Source organism: Eucyclogobius newberryi, unplaced genomic scaffold, assembly GCF_026437365.1.
Source record: "Eucyclogobius newberryi isolate DKJ021-1_F unplaced genomic scaffold, fEucNew1.0.hap1 SCAF_7, whole genome shotgun sequence".
Taxonomy (NCBI): domain Eukaryota; kingdom Metazoa; phylum Chordata; class Actinopteri; order Gobiiformes; family Gobiidae; genus Eucyclogobius; species Eucyclogobius newberryi.
Genome location: NW_027316389.1, coordinates 931,864 through 951,455, shown reverse-complemented (window position 1 = coordinate 951,455; position 19,592 = coordinate 931,864). Strand labels below are relative to the sequence as shown.

Genomic DNA, 19,592 nt, shown 5'->3' with positions numbered 1-19,592 from the left:
AAAGACAAACACGCGTGAAAAGTGGAGTTAAAAGCGTAAAAAGCCGCTCCGGGTGTGAGGCGTGTGGAGCCGTTTAGCTTCAGGTTAGCTTTAACTTCAGTTTAGCGCAGGAGCGACTCACGGTCACAAAACACTTTTATCAGACTTTAAAACACATCAAAAGTCTCTCTAGAGAGTTGTAAATGATCATTAAACGTGAATGAAAGCGTTAGTTTTGTCCTCTTTAGAGAAACGCGTGCGGAACGTGAGGCCTGACTCTTCTGATGGAGGATCTGACTCAACAAATGTCTCTAAAACATGTTAAAATCCTGAACTGGAGATGAAAGTGTGGAACATGTGATAAACCTCAGACACGCGACATCAGAGCTGCTTTAAACACATGTTACACATGGTTTAATCTAGTCGTGTTACACATGGTTTAATCTACAGTCGTGTTACACATGGTTTAATCTAGTCGTGTTACACATGGTTTAATCTACAGTCGTGTTACACATGGTTTAATCTACAGTCGTGTTACACATGGTTTAATCTACAGTCGTGTTACACATGGTTTAATCTACAGTCGTGTTACACATGGTTTAATCTACAGTCGTGTTACACATGGTTTAATCTACAGTCGTGTTACACATGGTTTAATCTACAGTCGTGTTACACATGGTTTAATCTACAGTCGTGTTACACATGGTTTAATCTACAGTCGTGTTACACATGGTTTAATCTACAGTCGTGTTACACATGGTTTAATCTACAGTCGTGTTACACATGGTTTAATCTACAGTCGTGTTACACATGGTTTAATCTACAGTCGTGTTACACATGGTTTAATCTACAGTCGTGTTACACATGGTTTAATCTACAGTCGTGTTACACATGGTTTAATCTACAGTCGTGTTACACATGGTTTAATCTACAGTCGTGTTACACATGGTTTAATCTACAGTCGTGTTACACATGGTTTAATCTACAGTCGTGTTACACATGGTTTAATCTACAGTCGTGTTACACATGGTTTAATCTACAGTCGTGTTACACATGGTTTAATCTACAGTCGTGTTACACATGGTTTAATCTACAGTCGTGTTACACATGGTTTAATCTACAGTCGTGTTACACTTTAGTGATGCTCTAGTGTTCATTCTTTGTAATTTAAACCCCAGAAGTGTTTTAAAGCAGTTTTACTTTAGTCACTTGTTAAATCTGTTTCATGTAGTTGACGTGTTATAGGCGTGTTCTGGATGGTAAACGTGTTATAGGCGTGTTCTGGATGGTAAACGTGTTATAGGCGTGTTCTGGATGGTAAACGTGTTATAGGCGTGTTCTGGATGGTAAACGTGTTATAGGCGTGTTCTGGATGGTAAACGTGTTATAGGCGTGTTCTGGATGGTAAACGTGTTTCTCTCTGACAGAAAGGGCCTGTCCCAGTCCGCTCTGCCGTACAGACGCAGTGTGCCCACCGTGAGTACAAACCCTGCATTATTCTAAAGGTCATATACATTATTCTAAAGGTCATATACATTATTCTAAAGGTCATATACATTATTCTAAAGGTCATATACATTATTCTAAAGGTCATATACATTATTCTAAAGGTCATATACATTATTCTAAAGGTCATATACATTATTCTAAAGGTCATATACATTATTCTAAAGGTCATACAGTAGGATGTTTCAGACTGATGGGACGTGACGTCCCGATCACTGATCAACATTTGACTCGGTTTGATCAGCACTTTACATTTGAAGCTTATTAGACTCACTTTCGTATAACACATACACATGAATGGATCGCGACATTTTACTGCCGTAAAGCCCACACTGAGCTTTTCACAAATGTTCAGCCCTCAATAAGTGTTTAATGTCAACTTTAGAGTTGTAATGATTTAAATGTGGAGCACCTGAGGGTCACTGACCGGTGTATTTGTTTGTGCAGTGGCTGAAGCTGACGTCTGATGATGTAAAAGAGCAGATCTTCAAACTGGCCAAGAAAGGACTGACTCCCTCCCAGATCGGTGAGTCTGACCTCTGTCCTCGCTGACCTCTGTCCTCGCTGACCTCTGTCCTCGCTGACCTCTGACCTCTGTTGCAGGTGTGATCCTCCGTGACTCTCATGGTGTGGCTCAGGTCCGATTCGTCACTGGAAACAAGATCCTCAGGATCCTGAAGTCCAAAGGTTTGGCCCCAGATCTTCCTGAGGATCTGTACCACCTGATCAAGAAGGCTGTGGCTGTGCGCAAGCATCTGGAGAGGAACAGGAAGGTGAGGAGGGCGGGGCAGGGGCGGGGCCATCCCAGCTCTCACACATGAGGAGTCACAGTTCAGACGGCTGCGGTGGCGCACGTTCCACTTGTATTAAAGGAACACTAGAGGACTTTAGTGGAGCTCGCAGTCTCATTTCCTGGTGGACAGTAGTTATCCCACATGTCAATCATTCCCTGCTCCTGCACACCTGCAGCCTGGTTCCCATAGCAGCATGTTTCCATGGTTACACATGTGTGGTTGATATGAGGGTGTGTTTAGTGAGTTCCTTCAGTTTCAGGACAAACATGACACAGAAAAAGCGATGCGTGGTAAAGGGGCGGGGCTGTAGCTCATGTACAGGGTTTGATGGGAGGCGGCCTCTTGGAAACTGCAGGAGGGGGGCACATTTTTAAAAGGACTTAGTTCTTTTAAACAAACGTGTGAGTGACTCGACTTAAACACTTTATTGTGGCTTGAACCCGGTGTTTCCAGCCTGAAGCCTCCAGCAGGGGGCAGCATTGTTCTCATTCACTCCTGTGTGAGCCCCAAATGAACCGATTAACATCTCCCCAAACCGTTTACAAAAGATCCACTTTTAGACGTGAATGTTTTATTCTCGTACGGTTACATGTACAGTAATCATCCATCACATTTTACGCCCGCTCATGTTTGAACCCATGTTTTAATTCCAGGACAAAGATGCCAAGTTCCGTCTGATTCTGATCGAGAGCAGGATCCACAGACTGGCTCGTTACTACAAAACCAAGAGAGTCCTCGCGCCCAACTGGAAGTAGTACGTACACTTGACTCTGATACTCACTTTAGAAACACTTCAGAAGAAACTCAGTTTGAATTGGATCAATCAAATGTAGACCAAGTAAACGTCACATTTGGTCGGTTTGTGCTGTGTTTTTGAAGTTTCATTGTATTTGTCGTTCTCGCTCTGCATTAGTTGACCTGCCACTCAAATTCAAGTTAGAATATAGTGGTCGGTGTAATGCCTCATTCGTCCAGGAGGGGTCCATTTTAGAAAAAGGTTCAGTTGTTTGATCTGGACCAGACGTTTGGACTCATCCAGGCCTCCTATTGTCCCTGTCCACTGTCTTCCCTGAGGACCTAGTGGTAGAGAAGAGAGTGAGACGGGGACAATAGGAGGCTAATGGTCCCTAAAGGACTGATGGTGATCAAAGAGGTGGAAGTTTCTGTTGAAACAACTAAAAACGTGGTGGGCAGGGTTTACCACAGGATAGAATAAATGAGTTCCAGGTCTAACTTTAGATTGACAGTGACTCTTGGATGAGAGTCAAACGTGAGATGAAACGACCACCTTTTTCTACAATGAAATGTGCCAGTTTAAACTAACGATGCAGAGTGTTAACGAGCTGCACGGGTCATTGTCCGCCTCCTCTTGGTTTGGAGGTGTGATATTTCTTCTGTGCTAAAGTAAAATGAAGGTAAATTAGCCGAGCGGACGCTGTGCCCCTTGTGCCAGTCCCCTTCACACAGAACATGTGCCCCTTGTGCCAGTCCCCTTCACACAGAACATGTGCCCCTTGTGCCAGTCCCCTTCACACAGAACATGTGCCCCTTGTGCCAGTCCCCTTCACACAGAACATGTGCCCCTTGTGCCAGTCCCCTTCACACAGAACATGTGCCCCTTGTGCCAGTCCCCTTCACACAGAACACGTGCCCCTTGTGCCAGTCCCCTTCACACAGAACATGTGCCCCTTGTGCCAGTCCCCTTCACACAGAACATGTGCCCCTTGTGCCAGTCCCCTTCACACAGAACATGTGCCCCTTGTGCCAGTCCCCTTCACACAGAACATGTGCCCCTTGTGCCAGTCCCCTTCACACAGAACACGTGCCCCTTGTGCCAGTCCCCTTCACACAGAACACGTGCCCCTTGTGCCAGTCCCCTTCACACAGAACACGTGCCCCTTGTGCCAGTCCCCTTCACACAGAACATGTGCCCCTTGTGCCAGTCCCCTTCACACAGAACATGTGCCCCTTGTGCCAGTCCCCTTCACACAGAACACGTGCCCCTTGTGCCAGTCCCCTTCACACAGAACATGTGCCCCTTGTGCCAGTCCCCTTCACACAGAACATGTGCCCCTTGTGCCAGTCCCCTTCACACAGAACATGTGCCCCTTGTGCCAGTCCCCTTCACACAGAACATGTGCCCCTTGTGCCAGTCCCCTTCACAAAGAACACGTGCCCCTTGTGCCAGTCCCCTTCACACAGAACACGTGCCCCTTGTGCCAGTCCCCTTCACACAGAACACGTGCCCCTTGTGCCAGTCCCCTTCACACAGAACACGTGCCCCTTGTGCCAGTCCCCTTCACACAGAACACGTGCCCCTTGTGCCAGTCCCCTTCACACAGAACACGTGCCCCTTGTGCCAGTCCCCTTCACACAGAACACGTGCCCCTTGTGCCAGTCCCCTTCACACAGAACATGTGCCCCTTGTGCCAGTCCCCTTCACACAGAACACGTGCCCCTTGTGCCAGTCCCCTTCACACAGAACATGTGCCCCTTGTGCCAGTCCCCTTCACACAGAACACGTGCCCCTTGTGCCAGTCCCCTTCACACAGAACACGTGCCCCTTGTGCCAGTCCCCTTCACACAGAACATGTGCCCCTTGTGCCAGTCCCCTTCACACAGAACATGTGCCCCTTGTGCCAGTCCCCTTCACACAGAACATGTGCCCCTTGTGCCAGTCCCCTTCACACAGAACATGTGCCCCTTGTGCCAGTCCCCTTCACACAGAACACGTGCCCCTTGTGCCAGTCCCCTTCACACAGAACACGTGCCCCTTGTGCCAGTCCCCTTCACACAGAACATGTGCCCCTTGTGCCAGTCCCCTTCACACAGAACATGTGCCCCTTGTGCCAGTCCCCTTCACACAGAACACGTGCCCCTTGTGCCAGTCCCCTTCACACAGAACACGTGCCCCTTGTGCCAGTCCCCTTCACACAGAACATGTGCCCCTTGTGCCAGTCCCCTTCACACAGAACATGTGCCCCTTGTGCCAGTCCCCTTCACACAGAACACGTGCCCCTTGTGCCAGTCCCCTTCACACAGAACACGTGCCCCTTGTGCCAGTCCCCTTCACACAGAACACGTGCCCCTTGTGCCAGTCCCCTTCACACAGAACACGTGCCCCCGGACCCTTCCCTGACCTCTGACCTCTCTCTCTCTCTCTCTCCACAGCGAGTCGTCCACAGCTTCTGCTCTCGTGGCATAAACGCTCTTTTTGGATTAATAAAACATGTTAAAATAATCTGCCTCCTGTTTTTATGACACGTTTGTTTTAAGATCTATAAAAGATCAAACACATTGAGGTGTAAAAAGTTTCATACATTTGAACAAAGTTAAAGGACAAAGCTGGAGCCTGATGACATCACTGCAGAGAAACCACTGACATGTTATAACTCTGGCCCTTGTTTACAGTCTGGTTGCTAAGTAACTAACATGTCATATTTACTGACAGGAAGTGACAAACGTTGACAAACCAAGTTTGGTAAAATCTTACAAAAAAGTAAATTTTTTCCATTTTCTCCTTGTTCCCTTTCGGGGTCCAAGGTGACGAGTCTGTCCCAGTGACTTTGGGCCTTAGGCGGGTGACGAGTCTGTCCCAGTGACTTTGGGCCTTAGGCGGGGGACTGGAGCCTGTCCCAGTGACTTTGGGCCTTCGGTGGGGGACTGGAGCCTGTCCCAGTGACTTTGGGCCTTCGGTGGGGGACTGGAGCCTGTCCCAGTGACTTTGGGCCTTCGGTGGGGGACTGGAGCCTGTCCCAGTGACTTTGAGCCTTAGGCGGGTGACTGGAGCCTGTCCCAGTGACTTTGGGCCTTAGGCGGGGGACTGGAGCCTGTCCCAGTGACTTTGGGCCTTAGGCGGGGGACTGGAGCCTGTCCCAGTGACTTTGGGCCCTAGGCGGGGTACACCCTGGACAGTGGCCAACTGGACTTTAAATGAATGTGAAGCTAATATTCTGAGTAAAATATAAACCAAATGGATATTTTAGTTGAATGTAAAAGACTCAGAACCTTTTTAAACCATTAAAACTGGAGCCAAAGAAGTTCTAACCGTTTATTCTCAGGACAACTTTGAACTCAGGTGTGTGTGTGTGTGTGACACTGGGGTGTGTGTGTGTGTGACACTGGGGTGTGTGTGTGTGTGTGACACTGGGGTGTGTGTGTGACACTGGGGGGGGTGTGTGACACTGGGGTGTGTGTGTGTGTGACACTGGGGTGTGTGTGTGTGACACTGGGGTGTGTGTGTGTGTGACACTGGGGTGTGTGTGTGTGACACTGGGGGGGGTGTGTGACACTGGGGTGTGTGTGTGTGACACTGGGGTGTGTGTGTGTGTGTGACACTGGGGTGTGTGTGTGTGACACTGGGGTGTGTGTGTGTGACACTGGGGTGTGTGTGTGTGTGACACTGGGGTGTGTGTGTGTGTGTGACACGGGTGTGTGTGTGTGTGTGTGTGACACTGGGGGGTGTGTGTGTGTGTGTGTGAGACACTGGGGGGTGTGTGTGTGTGTGTGTGAGACACTGGGGTGTGTGTGTGTGACACTGGGGTGTGTGTGTGTGAGACACTGGGGGGTGTGTGTGTGTGTGACACTGGGGTGTGTGTGTGTGTGTGTGACACACTGGGGTGTGTGTGTGTGTGTGTGTGTGACACTGGGGTGTGTGTGACACTGGGGTGTGTGTGACACTGGGGTGTGTGTGTGTGTGTGTGTTACACTGGGGTGTGTGTGTGTGTGTGACACTGGGGTGTGTGTGTGTGTGTGTGACACTGGGGGGTGTGTGTGTGTGTGTGTGACACTGGGGGGGGTGTGTGTGTGTGACACTGGAGTGTGTGTGTGTGACACTGGGGTGTGTGTGTGTGTGACTGGGGTGTGTGTGTGTGACACTGGAGTGTGTGTGTGTGTGTGTGTGTGTGTGTGTGTGTGTGTGTGTGTGTGTGTGTGTGTGTGTGTGTGTGTGTGTGTGTGTGTGTGTGTGTGTGTGTGTGTGTGTGTGTGTGTGTGTGTGTGTGTGTGTGTGTGTGTGTGTGTGACACTGGGGTGTGTGTGTGTGTGTGTGACACGGGTGTGTGTGTGTGTGTGTGACACGGGTGTGTGTGTGTGTGTGTGACACGGGTGTGTGTGTGTGTGTGACACGGGTGTGTGTGTGTGTGTGACACGGGTGTGTGTGTGTGTGTGTGACACGGGTGTGTGTGTGTGTGTGTGACACGGGTGTGTGTGTGTGTGTGTGACACGGGTGTGTGTGTGTGTGTGTGTGACACGGGTGTGTGTGTGTGTGTGTGTGTGACACTGGGGTGTGTGTGTGTGTGTGTGTGTGACACTGGGGTGTGTGTGTGTGTGTGTGTGACACTGGGGTGTGTGTGTGTGTGTGTGACACTGGGGTGTGTGTGTGTGTGTGTGACACTGGGGTGTGTGTGTGTGAGACGTGTGTGTGTGTGTGTGTGTGAGACGTGTGTGTGTGTGTGTGAGAGACGTGTGTGTGTGTGTGTGAGAGACGTGTGTGTGTGTGTGTGTGAGAGACGTGTGTGTGTGTGTGTGAGAGACGTGTGTGTGTGTGTGTGAGAGACGTGTGTGTGTGTGTGTGAGAGACGTGTGTGTGTGTGTGTGAGAGACGTGTGTGTGTGTGTGTGAGAGACGTGTGTGTGTGTGTGTGAGAGACGTGTGTGTGTGTGTGTGAGAGACGTGTGTGTGTGTGAGAGACGTGTGTGTGTGTGTGTGAGACGTGTGTGTGTGTGTGTGAGACGTGTGTGTGTGTGTGTGAGACGTGTGTGTGTGTGTGAGAGACGTGTGTGTGTGTGTGTGTGAGAGACGTGTGTGTGTGTGTGTGTGAGAGACGTGTGTGTGTGTGTGTGAGAGACGTGTGTGTGTGTGTGTGAGAGACGTGTGTGTGTGTGTGTGAGAGACGTGTGTGTGTGTGTGTGAGAGACGTGTGTGTGTGTGAGAGACGTGTGTGTGTGTGTGAGAGACGTGTGTGTGTGTGTGTGAGACGTGTGTGTGTGAGACGTGTGTGTGTGTGTGTGTGTGTGTGTGTGTGTGTGTGTGTGTGTGTGTGTGTGTGTGTGTGTGTGTGTGTGTGTGTGTGTGTGTGTGTGTGTGTGTGTGTGTGTGTGTGTGTGTGTGTGTGTGTGTGTGTGTGTGTGTGTGTGTGTGTGTGTGTGTGTGTGTGTGTGTGTGTGTGTGTGTGTGTGTGTGTGTGTGTGTGTGTGTGTGTGTGTGTGTGTGTGTGTGTGTGTGTGTGTGTGTGTGTGTGTGTGTGTGTGTGTGTGTGTGTGTGTGTGTGTGTGTGTGTGTGTGTGTGTGTGTGTGTGTGTGTGTGTGTGTGTGTGTGTGTGTGTGTGTGTGTGTGTGTGTGTGTGTGTGTGTGACGTGTGTGTGTGTGACGTGTGTGTGTGTGACGTGTGTGTGTGTGACGTGTGTGTGTGTGTGAGAGACGTGTGTGTGTGACGTGTGTGTGTGTGTGAGAGACGTGTGTGTGTGACGTGTGTGTGTGTGTGTGTGTGTGACGTGTGTGTGTGAGAGAGACGTGTGTGTGTGTGTGTGTGTGTGTGAGAGAGACGTGTGTGTGAGAGACGTGTGTGTGTGTGTGTGTGTGTGACGTGTGTGTGTGTGTGAGAGACGTGTGTGTGAGAGACGTGTGTGTGTGTGTGTGAGAGACGTGTGTGTGTGTGTGAGAGACGTGTGTGTGTGTGTGTGAGAGACGTGTGTGTGTGTGTGAGAGACGTGTGTGTGTGTGTGAGAGACGTGTGTGTGTGTGAGAGACGTGTGTGTGTGTGTGAGAGACGTGTGTGTGTGTGTGTGTGTGTGTGTGTGTGTGTGTGTGTGTGTGTGTGTGTGACGTGTGTGTGTGTGTGAGAGACGTGTGTGTGTGACGTGTGTGTGTGTGTGTGTGAGAGAGACGTGTGTGTGTGTGTGTGTGTGTGTGTGAGAGAGACGTGTGTGTGTGTGTGTGTGTGTGTGACGTGTGTGTGTGAGAGACGTGTGTGTGTGTGTGTGTGTGAGAGAGACGTGTGTGTGTGTGTGTGTGTGTGTGTGACGTGTGTGTGAGAGACGTGTGTGTGAGTGTGTGAGAGACGTGTGTGTGTGTGTGTGAGAGACGTGTGTGTGTGTGTGAGAGACGTGTGTGTGTGTGTGAGAGACGTGTGTGTGTGTGTGAGAGACGTGTGTGTGTGTGTGAGAGACGTGTGTGTGTGTGTGAGAGACGTGTGTGTGTGTGTGAGAGACGTGTGTGTGTGTGTGAGAGACGTGTGTGTGTGTGTGTGTGTGTGTGTGTGTGTGTGTGTGTGTGTGTGTGAGAGAGACGTGTGTGTGTGTGAGAGAGACGTGTGTGTGTGTGTGACGTGTGTGTGTGTGTGAGAGACGTGTGTGTGTGTCGTGTGTGTGTGTCGTGTGTGTGTGTGTGTGAGAGAGACGTGTGTGTGTGTGTGTGTGTGTGTGTGAGAGAGACGTGTGTGTGTGTGTGTGTGTGTGTGTGTGTGAGAGAGACGTGTGTGTGTGTGTGAGAGACGTGTGTGTGTGTGTGTGTGTGTGAGAGACGTGTGTGTGTGTGTGTGAGAGACGTGTGTGTGTGTGTGTGTGACGTGTGTGAGAGACGTGTGTGTGTGTGAGAGACGTGTGTGTGTGACTGGGATGACTCAACAGTTGCTGGTTTGTTGCCTCGTTCATTTGGACAGAATTCCCTCTGCTCTGCTCATTAGTCTGGATTTAAGATGAACCAAGTCTTACGTTTGAGCTTGTTCCAAATGAACTCATCTTTCCTTTGTGGTCAAACCACGGGTCAGGACTGTCCCGGGCGTTTGAACCACGGGTCAAGACCGTCCCGGGCGTTTGAACCAGGGTCAGATTTGACTAAACATTTTGCCTGTTTAACTATTTTTTATAACATTTATATTTGTACTTCCTGGTTGGACGGGAGCAGATCATGTGACAGGTCATTCCACAGCTCTTACCTAGCAACCAGACGGTAAACAAGAGCCAAACTCCACATAAATGACAGTTCTGATCTGACCCATAATAACTATTATAACTTAGTTTTAATGTTTCTTGTGTGACCTTTGACCTTCATGAACCCTGAGCTGGTTATAGACATGATCTATTATGGATTTATTATGGTTATAGATGATATAAGTTGCGGTTTGGAAAGAGAACGCTTTCAGTATTTTCACTCAAACACAATTATTTCGCTTTTCTTTCTCGTTAAATAAACGGCTTTTCCCCGCGCGCGGGGAAATTACCGGCACTTTCTATGCGTCATACGTCACGTAGCGTGGTGGGCGGGACAGTGCGTGAGCGACAGGAGCCTCGGCCAATGAGAGCGCGACCTGACGTCACAGGTTGATATAAAGCGGAGGTGGTGCAACCGTCGGACATTCCGCTTTTACTACGACGAACACGAACATGGAGAAAAGTGCGAACGAACGCGACTGTTACTGAGCGACGCCGCCTCGAAATGTCAGAAAGCCGCGTGAAGATGAAGCGACAGCCGCTGGACGTGGACGTGACACCGGGAAACACGCGGGGACTGCGGGATTTGCACCAACAATATCAGAATACGTGAGAGCGCCGGCTTCACCGCGACACACAAAGCGCAACTGAGCGGACGAGGAGCCAAAATGGCGGCGGAGGCTCGGGTCGGTCCGGCGGACACAGTGGAGCGGTTCGGCGGGGCCATGGAGCGGTTCGGCGGGGCGGGCATGGCTCTTCTGCCCTGGACCAAGCACATGCTGGTGGTTCTGTGGGAGCAGCTGCGGCTCCTGGTGCAGGTCATCATCTACACCTTCATGTCCGGTGAGCCTCGTCACGTGACAGCGGGTCAGACTTTAGTGACAGTTACTGCTCCGTTTATAACGTTCACTTCAGGCTAAAGTAGATAAACATGAGAGAAATGGACTTGAAACTGTCAAAGTCTTGAGTTTTCTGAGGTTATTTACAGTTTCTCATGTGTTTAGTCGATACTTTTAGTTTGAACATAAAGAAAGTGACAATTAACATAAACAAACGAGTCTGAGTCAAAACAAAACCACTGACGTCAGAGGACTTTAGGGGGAGGAGCCGAAATATCAGACTGTTTGAACTTTGACCTGAAACGGCAACAACCTGCACTCATCATGTTGTTGTTGTTATGATGATTGTTGTTGTTTGTTGCCTAGCGTGTTCTGACGTGACCTCTGCTCAGTTTTCCAGATGTTCCGGTTCGAGGTTCACGTGCGCATCACAGACGACCCCTCGGTGACCCCTGACCCCTCAGACCCTTTCCTCTTCACCAGTCTGTTCTCTGAAGACGCAGCCACTGACCACACCGGGGCGCTGCTGTCCAGTCTGAGGGGAGAGGACGCAGAGGGAGGAGTCTACTTGGGACACAAGTGAGTGAGGGGGGACACAAGTGAGTGAGGGGGGGGCGCGAGTGAGCGAGGGGGGACGCGAGTGAGCGAGGGGGACACGAGTGAGTGAGGGGGGACACGAGTGAGTGAGGGGGACACAAGTGAGTGAGGGGGGGGCGCGAGTGAGCGAGGGGGGACGCGAGTGAGCGAGGGGGACACGAGTGAGTGAGGGGGGACACGAGTGAGTGAGGGGGACACAAGTGAGTGAGGGGGGGACGCGAGTGAGCGAGGGGGGACGCGAGTGAGCGAGGGGGACACGAGTGAGTGAGGGGGGACACGAGTGAGTGAGGGGGGACACGAGTGAGTGAGGGGGGACACGAGTGAGTGAGGGGGACACGAGTGAGTGAGGGGGGACACGAGTGAGTGAGGGGGACACGAGTGAGTGAGGGGGACACAAGTGAGTGAGGGGGGGACGCGAGTGAGCGAGGGGGACGCGAGTGAGCGAGGGGGGACACGAGTGAGTGAGGGGGGACACGCGAGTGAGGGGGGGGACGCGAGTGAGCGAGGGGGGACGCGAGTGAGCGAGGGGGGGGGACGCGAGTGAGCGGTGGGTGACGCGAGTGAGCGAGGGGGACACGAGTGAGTGAGGGGGACACAAGTGAGTGAGGGGGGGGACGCGAGTGAGCGGGGGGGGACGCGAGTGAGCGAGGGGGGACGCGAGTGAGCGAGGGGGGGGGGACGCGAGTGAGCGGTGGGTGACGCGAGTGAGCGAGGGAGACGCGAGTGAGGGGGGCGCGAGTGAGAGAGAGGACGCCGGTGAGAGAGAGGACGCCGGTGAGAGAGAGGACGCCGGTGAGAGAGAGGACGCCGGTGAGAGAGAGGACGCCAGTGAGCGGGGGTGGCGCGAGTGAACGAGGGGGGACGCGAGCGAGGGGGACGCGAGTGAGTGAGTTCGAGGGGACACGAGGGGGACGCGAGTGAGGGAGGGGGGTGACGCGAGTGAGCGGGGGGGGCGCGAGTGAGCGAGGGGGGGCGCGAGTGAGCGAGGGGGGGCGCGAGTGAGCGAGGGGGGGCGCGAGTGAGCGAGGGGGGACGCGAGTGAGCGAGGGGGACGCGAGTGAGCGGGGGGGACGCGAGTGAGCGGGGGGGGACGCGAGTGAGCGAGGGGGACGCGAGTGAGCGGGGGGTGACGCGAGTGAGCGGGGGGTGACGCGAGTGAGCGGGGGGTGACGCGAGTGAGCGAGGGGGGACGCGAGTGAGCGAGGGGGGACGCGAGTGAGCGAGGGGGGACGCGAGTGAGCGAGGGGGGACGCGAGTGAGCGAGGGGGGACGCGAGTGAGAGAGGGGGGACGCGAGTGAGAGAGGGCGGCGCGAGTGAGAGAGAGGACGCCAGTGAGCGAGGGGGGACGCGAGTGAGCGAGGGGGGGACGCGAGCCGGGGGGACGCGAGTGAGCGGTGGGTGACGCGAGTGAGCGAGGGGGGACGCGAGTGAGCGAGGGGGGACGCGAGTGAGCGAGGGGGGGGCGCGAGTGAGCGAGGGGGGGGCGCGAGTGAGCGAGGGGGGACGCGAGTGAGCGAGGGGGGACGTGAGTGAGAGAGAGGACGCGAGGGGGGACGCGAGTGAGCGAGGGGGGGACGCGAGTGAGCGAGGGGGGGGCGCGAGTGAGCGAGGGCGGCGCGAGTGAGAGAGAGGATGCCAGTGAGCGAGGGGGGACGCGAGTGAGCGAGGGGGGGGACGCGAGCCGGGGGGACGCGAGTGAGCGGTGGGTGACGCGAGTGAGCGAGGGCGGCGCGAGTGAGAGAGAGGACGCGAGTGAGCGAGGGGGGGCGCGAGTGAGCGAGGGGGGGCGCGAGTGAGCGAGGGGGGGCGCGAGTGAGCGAGGGGGGACGCGAGTGAGCGAGGGCGGCGCGAGTGAGAGAGAGGACGCGAGGGGGGGCGCGAGTGAGCGAGGGGGGGCGCGAGTGAGCGAGGGGGGGCGCGAGTGAGCGAGGGGGGGCGCGAGTGAGCGAGGGGGGGCGCGAGTGAGCGAGGGGGGACGCGAGTGAGCGAGGGCGGCGCGAGTGAGAGAGGACGCCAGTGAGCGAGGGGGGACGCCAGTGAGAGGTGGGTGACGCGAGTGAGCGAGGGGGGACGCGAGTGAGCGAGGGGGGACGCGAGTGAGCGGGGGGTGACGCGAGTGAGCGGTGGGTGACGCGAGTGAGCGGTGGGTGACGCGAGTGAGCGAGGGGGGACGCGAGTGAGCGAGGGGGGACGCGAGTGAGCGAGGGGGACGCGAGATAGCGAGGGAGGGGGGGACGCGAGCCAGCGAGGACGCGAGCCAGCGAGGACGCGAGTGAGCGAGGGGGGGCGCGAGTGAGCGAGGGGGGGCGCGAGTGAGCGAGGGGGGGCGCGAGTGAGCGAGGGGGGGCGCGAGTGAGAGAGGACGCGAGTGAGCGGGGGGTGACGCGAGTGAGCGGGGGGTGACGCGAGTGAGCGAGAGGGGGCGCCAGTGAGCGAGGGGGGGCTCCAGTGAGAGAGAGAGGACGCCAGTGAGAGAGAGGACGCCAGTGAGCGGGGGGTGGCGCGAGTGAACGAGGGGGGACGCGAGCGAGGGGGACGTGAGTGAGTGAGTTCGAGGGGACACGAGGGGGACGCGAGTGAGGGAGGGGGGTGACGCGAGTGAGCGGGGGGGGCGCGAGTGAGCGGGGGGGACGCGAGTGAGAGAGAGGACGCGAGTGAGCGAGGGGGGACGCGAGTGAGCGAGGGGGGGCGCGAGTGAGCGAGGGGGGGCGCGAGTGAGCGAGGGGGGGCGCGAGTGAGCGAGGGGGGACGCGAGTGAGAGAGGGCGGCGCGAGTGAGCGAGGACGCCAGTGAGCGAGGGGGGACGCGAGTGAGTGAGTTCGAGGGGACACGAGGGGGACGCGAGTGAGGGAGGGGGGTGACGCGAGTGAGCGGGGGGGGCGCGAGTGAGCGGGGGGGACGCGAGTGAGCGGGGGGGGCGCGAGTGAGCGGGGGGGGCGCGAGTGAGCGGGGGGGACGCGAGTGAGCGAGGGGGGACGCGAGTGAGCGGGGGGTGACGCGAGTGAGCGAGGGCGGCGCGAGTGAGCGGGGGGGACGCAAGTGAGCGGGGAGGGGGCGCGAGTGAGCGAGGGGGACGCGAGTGAGCGGGGAGGGGGCGCGAGTGAGCGAGGGGGACGCGAGTGAGCGGGGGGGGACGCGAGCCAGGGGGACGTGAGTGAGGAGGGGACGTCAGGGTGACGCGAGTGAGTGAATGAGCGGGGGGGGACGCGAGCGAGGGACACAAGCGAATGGGACCTGACCTTTGACCTCTCCTCAGGCTGCCGTCGTCGTGGGCCGTTGGCGACTGGAACATCTTCGTGTCGAGTTCTGAGGCTCGTTGTTCAGACGAGGAGCGCAGCGGCACCTCCTGCTGGAGCAGCGAGGAAGAGCACGGTCTTGAGTTCGACTGTGATGAGAGCAAAGCATTGTGGGAGTCTCTGTCCCGCTCCAACGACCCCTACAACCCCTTCTGCTTCTCCGCCTGCATCTCCACACGCAGCAAAGCATTGTGGGAAACGCTCGAGCGAGTCCCAAACGCCTCAAGCGAAATGAGACGAGACGCCAAAGACGGCAAAGCATCCTGGGAAAGTGCGCCCAGTCACGTCTGTGGAGAAGGACACCAAAGTGAAGACGTGTGTGCCTCGTCTGAGCAGAAGAGCCAGAGCAAAGCATCCTGGGAAACTGAGTCCAGGTCCTCTGACTCTTGTAGTCCAGAAGTCCAGAGTCACGACGAGAGCGAAGAATCCTGGGAAACCAAAGCCCCAGAGGAAGCGCCCCCTGCAGGCCGCTCCTGGGAGAGCAGAGCGCCCCCTGCAGGCCGCTCCTGGGAGAGCAGAGCGCCCCCTGCAGGCCGCTTCTGGGAGAGCAGAGCGCCCCCTGCAGGCCGCTTCTGGGAGAGCAGAGCGCCCCCTGCAGGCCGCTTCTGGGAGAGCAGAGCGCCCCCTGCAGGCCGCTTCTGGGAGAGCAGCTCCTCAGAGTGCAGCGATGCAGAGGATTCTGAGGCGATGCAGAGGAAGACTTTGGTTTGTCGCTCGGACAGCGACAGCAGCTGGAGCTCTGAAAACTCTGAGAACGGCTCCGAAACGTCCGAACAACGAGAAGAAAACGATCGGCTCTGGGACCTGTTCAACAAGGACCCCTTTAACCCCTTTAACCCCGTGAGCTGCAGCGCCACCAACGGGAGCCAAGAGGAAGAGCACGACGCAGAGGAGGAGCTTTGGAGCGGACTGAGTAAGGAACAAGACCCCTATCACCCTCTGAACTTCACTGTGCTTAAGAGGAACCATCAGGGGGAGCAGATGAGGCACGAGGGCCCAGAGGAAGAGGAGGAGCAGAGGAGGACTGAAGGAGCAGGTTCAGACACCATCAGGAGAAGAAGAGGAACCAAGCCCGAGCTGACGCAGAGGAGCACTCATAAACACACTCATCCTCAGGTCTTCTTCAGGCCCTGGACCAGAGCCTCCTCCTCTGCCTCAGAGGGACGAGCCGAAGCCTCCTCTGCCTCAGAGGGACGTGTCAGGACAAAGCGGGTGAGACGTGTTCCTCATGTCCAGGACATGTCCCGTGAGCGTCCTCCAGCTCTAACTCTCTCTCTCTCTCTTGGTCCAGGTCCGGTTCTCAGACGAGGTCCAGGTCCACATCATGAGGTCGTGGCTTTTCGCTCGCCAGGCGTCGAGACGAGGTCAGTGGGAGGAGTCAGCCAGAGACCGAGAACGCTTCAAGAGACGCATCCTGGAGACGGAGAAGATCCTGGAGCTTTGTCTGAGCCCAGAGCACCGAGAGAGGGCCCGGACCAGGCTCTGGACCTCAGGCTGAAGCTCCTGATGGTGCTGGACCTCAGGCTGAAGCTCCTGATGGAGCTGGACCTCAGGCTGAAGCTCCTGATGGAGCTGGACCTCAGGCTGAAGCTCCTGATGGAGCTGGACCTCAGGCTGAAGCTCCTGATGGAGCTGGACCTCAGGCTGAAGCTCCTGATGGTGCTGGACCTCAGGCTGAAGCTCCTGATGGAGCTGGACCTCAGGCTGAAGCTCCTGATGGTGCTGGACCTCAGGCTGAAGCTCCTGATGGAGCTGGACCTCAGGCTGAAGCTCCTGATGGTGCTGGACCTCAGGCTGAAGCTCCTGATGGTGTTGGACCTCAGGCTGAAGCTCCTGATGGTGCTGGACCTCAGGCTGAAGCTCCTGATGGTGCTGGACCTCAGGCTGAAGCTCCTGATGGTGCTGGACCTCAGGCTGAAGCTCCTGATGGTGCTGGACCTCAGGCTGAAGCTCCTGATGGTGTTGGACCTCAGGCTGAAGCTCCTGATGGTGCTGGACCTCAGGCTGAAGCTCCTGATGGTGCTGGACCTCAGGCTGAAGCTCCTGATGGTGCTGGACCTCAGGCTGAAGCTCCTGATGGTGTTGGACCTCAGGCTGAAGCTCCTGATGGTGCTGGACCTCAGGCTGAAGCTCCTGATGGTGCTGGACCTCAGGCTGAAGCTCCTGATGGTGCTGGACCTCAGGCTGAAGCTCCTGATGGAGCTGGACCTCAGGCTGAAGCTCCTGATGGTGTTGGACCTCAGGCTGAAGCTCCTGATGGTGCTGGACCTCAGGCTGAAGCTCCTGATGGTGTTGGACCTCAGGCTGAAGCTCCTGATGGTGCTGGACCTCAGGCTGAAGCTCCTGATGGTGCTGGACCTCAGGCTGAAGCTCCTGATGGAGCTGGACCTCAGGCTGAAGCTCCTGATGGTGTTGGACCTCAGGCTGAAGCTCCTGATGGTGCTGGACCTCAGGCTGAAGCTCCTGATGGTGCTGGACCTCAGGCTGAAGCTCCTGATGGTGCTGGACCTCAGGCTGAAGCTCCTGATGGAGCTGGACCTCAGGCTGAAGCTCCTGATGGAGCTGGACCACCCTTAGACTCTGACCTAAAGCCACTCTTTCTCCAGAAACAGAGTGGTGGAGGAGGAGCGGGTGGAGCTCCGCCTCCTCAGACGTTCTCACTTATTTGATGATAGTTTGAAGGTCTTTTCTCTTGAATGTTTGTACAGTTTTTGTGACATATTTGAACTGAACCTTCTGAATGTTGAAATGTAGAAGTTTTATTAAAAACATGTGCTTAATATTCTGAAGTGTTTGTGTTGAATCTGGTGCAACCATGTCGTCAGGCGAAGCCTCCAAACACATGATGAAACTCCTCCAGAGACTCAGCCGGATGCCCTCCCACAAGCCCCTCCCACAAACACTTTCAATCATAAATGTCGTTGGATCAGACAAACGTCTGTAATGTAAGTGTTTCGTCAGCTCCAGCGCTCGTTGCATCATTCCTCCTGTAATTGTTCTCCCGAGACGCTTCGCTCTCCAACAACATTGTTTTCTGAGATTTAATTAAAGACATTTGGTTCTAGAATAATCGCTTCAGTAAAAGTCGTGGCTTTATGTTTGATTCAAAAAAATGAGATGTTAAATCAAAGATCACGAGACTGGAGTAAAACCGACTCTGCAGCTGCTGTAATCTGTAACAATGAAGCTGTTTCCAACGGCAACCGAGGAGGAGGAGGCGGGGCCAAGGAGACAAGGAGGACGGAGGGGATGAGGGCCAAGGTGTGTTTATGTTCACATGTTTATAACACATACAATCTATTCTTTTCATTCTCTATAAAGATTTAGACTCTCAGACCTTTTATGCACATGTAATAGTGTGTTTAGGCTTATACACCATGTAATAGTGTGTTTAGACTTATACACCATGTAATAGTGTGTTTAGGCTTATACACCATGTAATAGTGTGTTTAGACTTATACACCATGTAATAGTGTGTTTAGGCTTATACACCATGTAATAGTGTGTTTAGGCTTATACACCATGTAATAGTGTGTTTATACACCATGTAATAGTGTGTTTAGGCTTATACACATGTAATAGTGTGTTTAGGCTTATACACCATGTAATAGTTGTTTAGGCTTATACACCATGTAATAGTGTGTTTATACACATGTAATAGTGTGTTTAGGCTTATACACCATGTAATAGTGTGTTTAGGCTTATACACCATGTAATAGTATGTTTATACACATGTAATAGTGTGTTTATGCTTATACACCATGTAATAGTGTGTTTAGACTTATACACATGTAATAGTGTGTTTAGACTTATACACATGTAATAGTGTGTTTAGGTTTATACACATGTAATAGTGTGTTTAGGCTTATACACATGTAATAGTGTGTTTAGACTTATACACCATGTAATAGTGTGTTTAGACTTATACACATGTAATAGTGTGTTTAGACTTATACACATGTAATAGTGTGTTTAGGCTTATACACATGTAATAGTGTGTTTAGACTTATACACATGTAATAGTGTGTTTAGACTTATACACATGTAATAGTGTGTTTAGGCTTATACACCATGTAATAGTGTGTTTAGGCTTATACACATGTAATAGTGTGTTTATACACCATGTAATAGTGTGTTTAGACTTATACACATGTAATAGTGTGTTTAGGCTTATACACATGTAATAGTGTGTTTAGACTTATACACCATGTAATAGTGTGTTTAGGCTTATACACCATGTAATAGTGTGTTTAGGCTTATACACCATGTAATAGTGTGTTTAGGCTTATACACCATGTAATAGTGTGTTTAGGCTTATACACATGTAATAGTGTGTTTAGGCTTATACACCATGTAATAGTATGTTTAGGCTTATACACATGTAATAGTGTGTTTAGGCTTATACACATGTAATAGTGTGTTTAGACTTATACACATGTAATAGTTTGTTTAGGCTTATACACCATGTAATAGTGTGTTTTGGCTTATACACCATGTAATAGTATGTTTAGGCTTATACACATGTAATAGTGTGTTTAGACTTATGCACATGTAATAGTGTGTTTAGGCTTATACACATGTAATAGTGTGTTTAGGCTTATACACATGTAATAGTGTGTTTAGACTTATACACATGTAATAGTGTGTT

At 53.5% G+C, this 19,592-nt stretch overlaps 2 protein-coding genes across 2 annotated transcripts in view; both read left to right on the top strand.

The window, feature by feature from the left end:
- rps13 (ribosomal protein S13) overlaps positions 1-5,520 on the top strand; it is a 5,729-nt gene extending 209 nt beyond the window's left edge. Inside the window, exons 2-6 of the mRNA XM_072435405.1 lie at positions 1,407-1,455; positions 1,933-2,011; positions 2,089-2,258; positions 2,933-3,033; positions 5,451-5,520. Coding sequence (XP_072291506.1) covers positions 1,407-1,455; positions 1,933-2,011; positions 2,089-2,258; positions 2,933-3,033; positions 5,451-5,484 — 433 coding nt within the window. The 3' untranslated portion in view covers positions 5,485-5,520. The remainder of the gene's footprint in view (positions 1-1,406; positions 1,456-1,932; positions 2,012-2,088; positions 2,259-2,932; positions 3,034-5,450) is intronic.
- A 5,123-nt stretch (positions 5,521-10,643) lies between these two features.
- Positions 10,644-16,550, top strand: LOC140349179 (uncharacterized). Its single transcript, XM_072435423.1, has 4 exons — positions 10,644-11,054; positions 11,443-11,629; positions 14,905-16,156; positions 16,236-16,550. The coding sequence occupies exons 1-4, from the start codon at positions 10,880-10,882 to the stop codon at positions 16,440-16,442; spliced, it is 1,821 nt and encodes a 606-aa protein (XP_072291524.1). The 5' UTR covers positions 10,644-10,879; the 3' UTR covers positions 16,443-16,550.
- Positions 16,551-19,592: the final 3,042 nt, after the last annotated feature.

What these genes read in the sequence shown, in the direction of transcription:
- LOC140349179 (XM_072435423.1), top strand. Translation starts at nt 10,880, where the DNA reads ATGGCGGCGGAGGCTCGGGTCGGTCCGGCGGACACAGTGGAGCGGTTC. An exon ending in GGAGTCTACTTGGGACACAA is followed by an intron (nt 11,630 to 14,904) that starts GTGAGTGAGGGG and finishes ACCTCTCCTCAG; the next exon opens with GCTGCCGTCGTCGTGGGCCG. An exon ending in GACGTGTCAGGACAAAGCGG is followed by an intron (nt 16,157 to 16,235) that starts GTGAGACGTGTT and finishes CTCTTGGTCCAG; the next exon opens with GTCCGGTTCTCAGACGAGGT.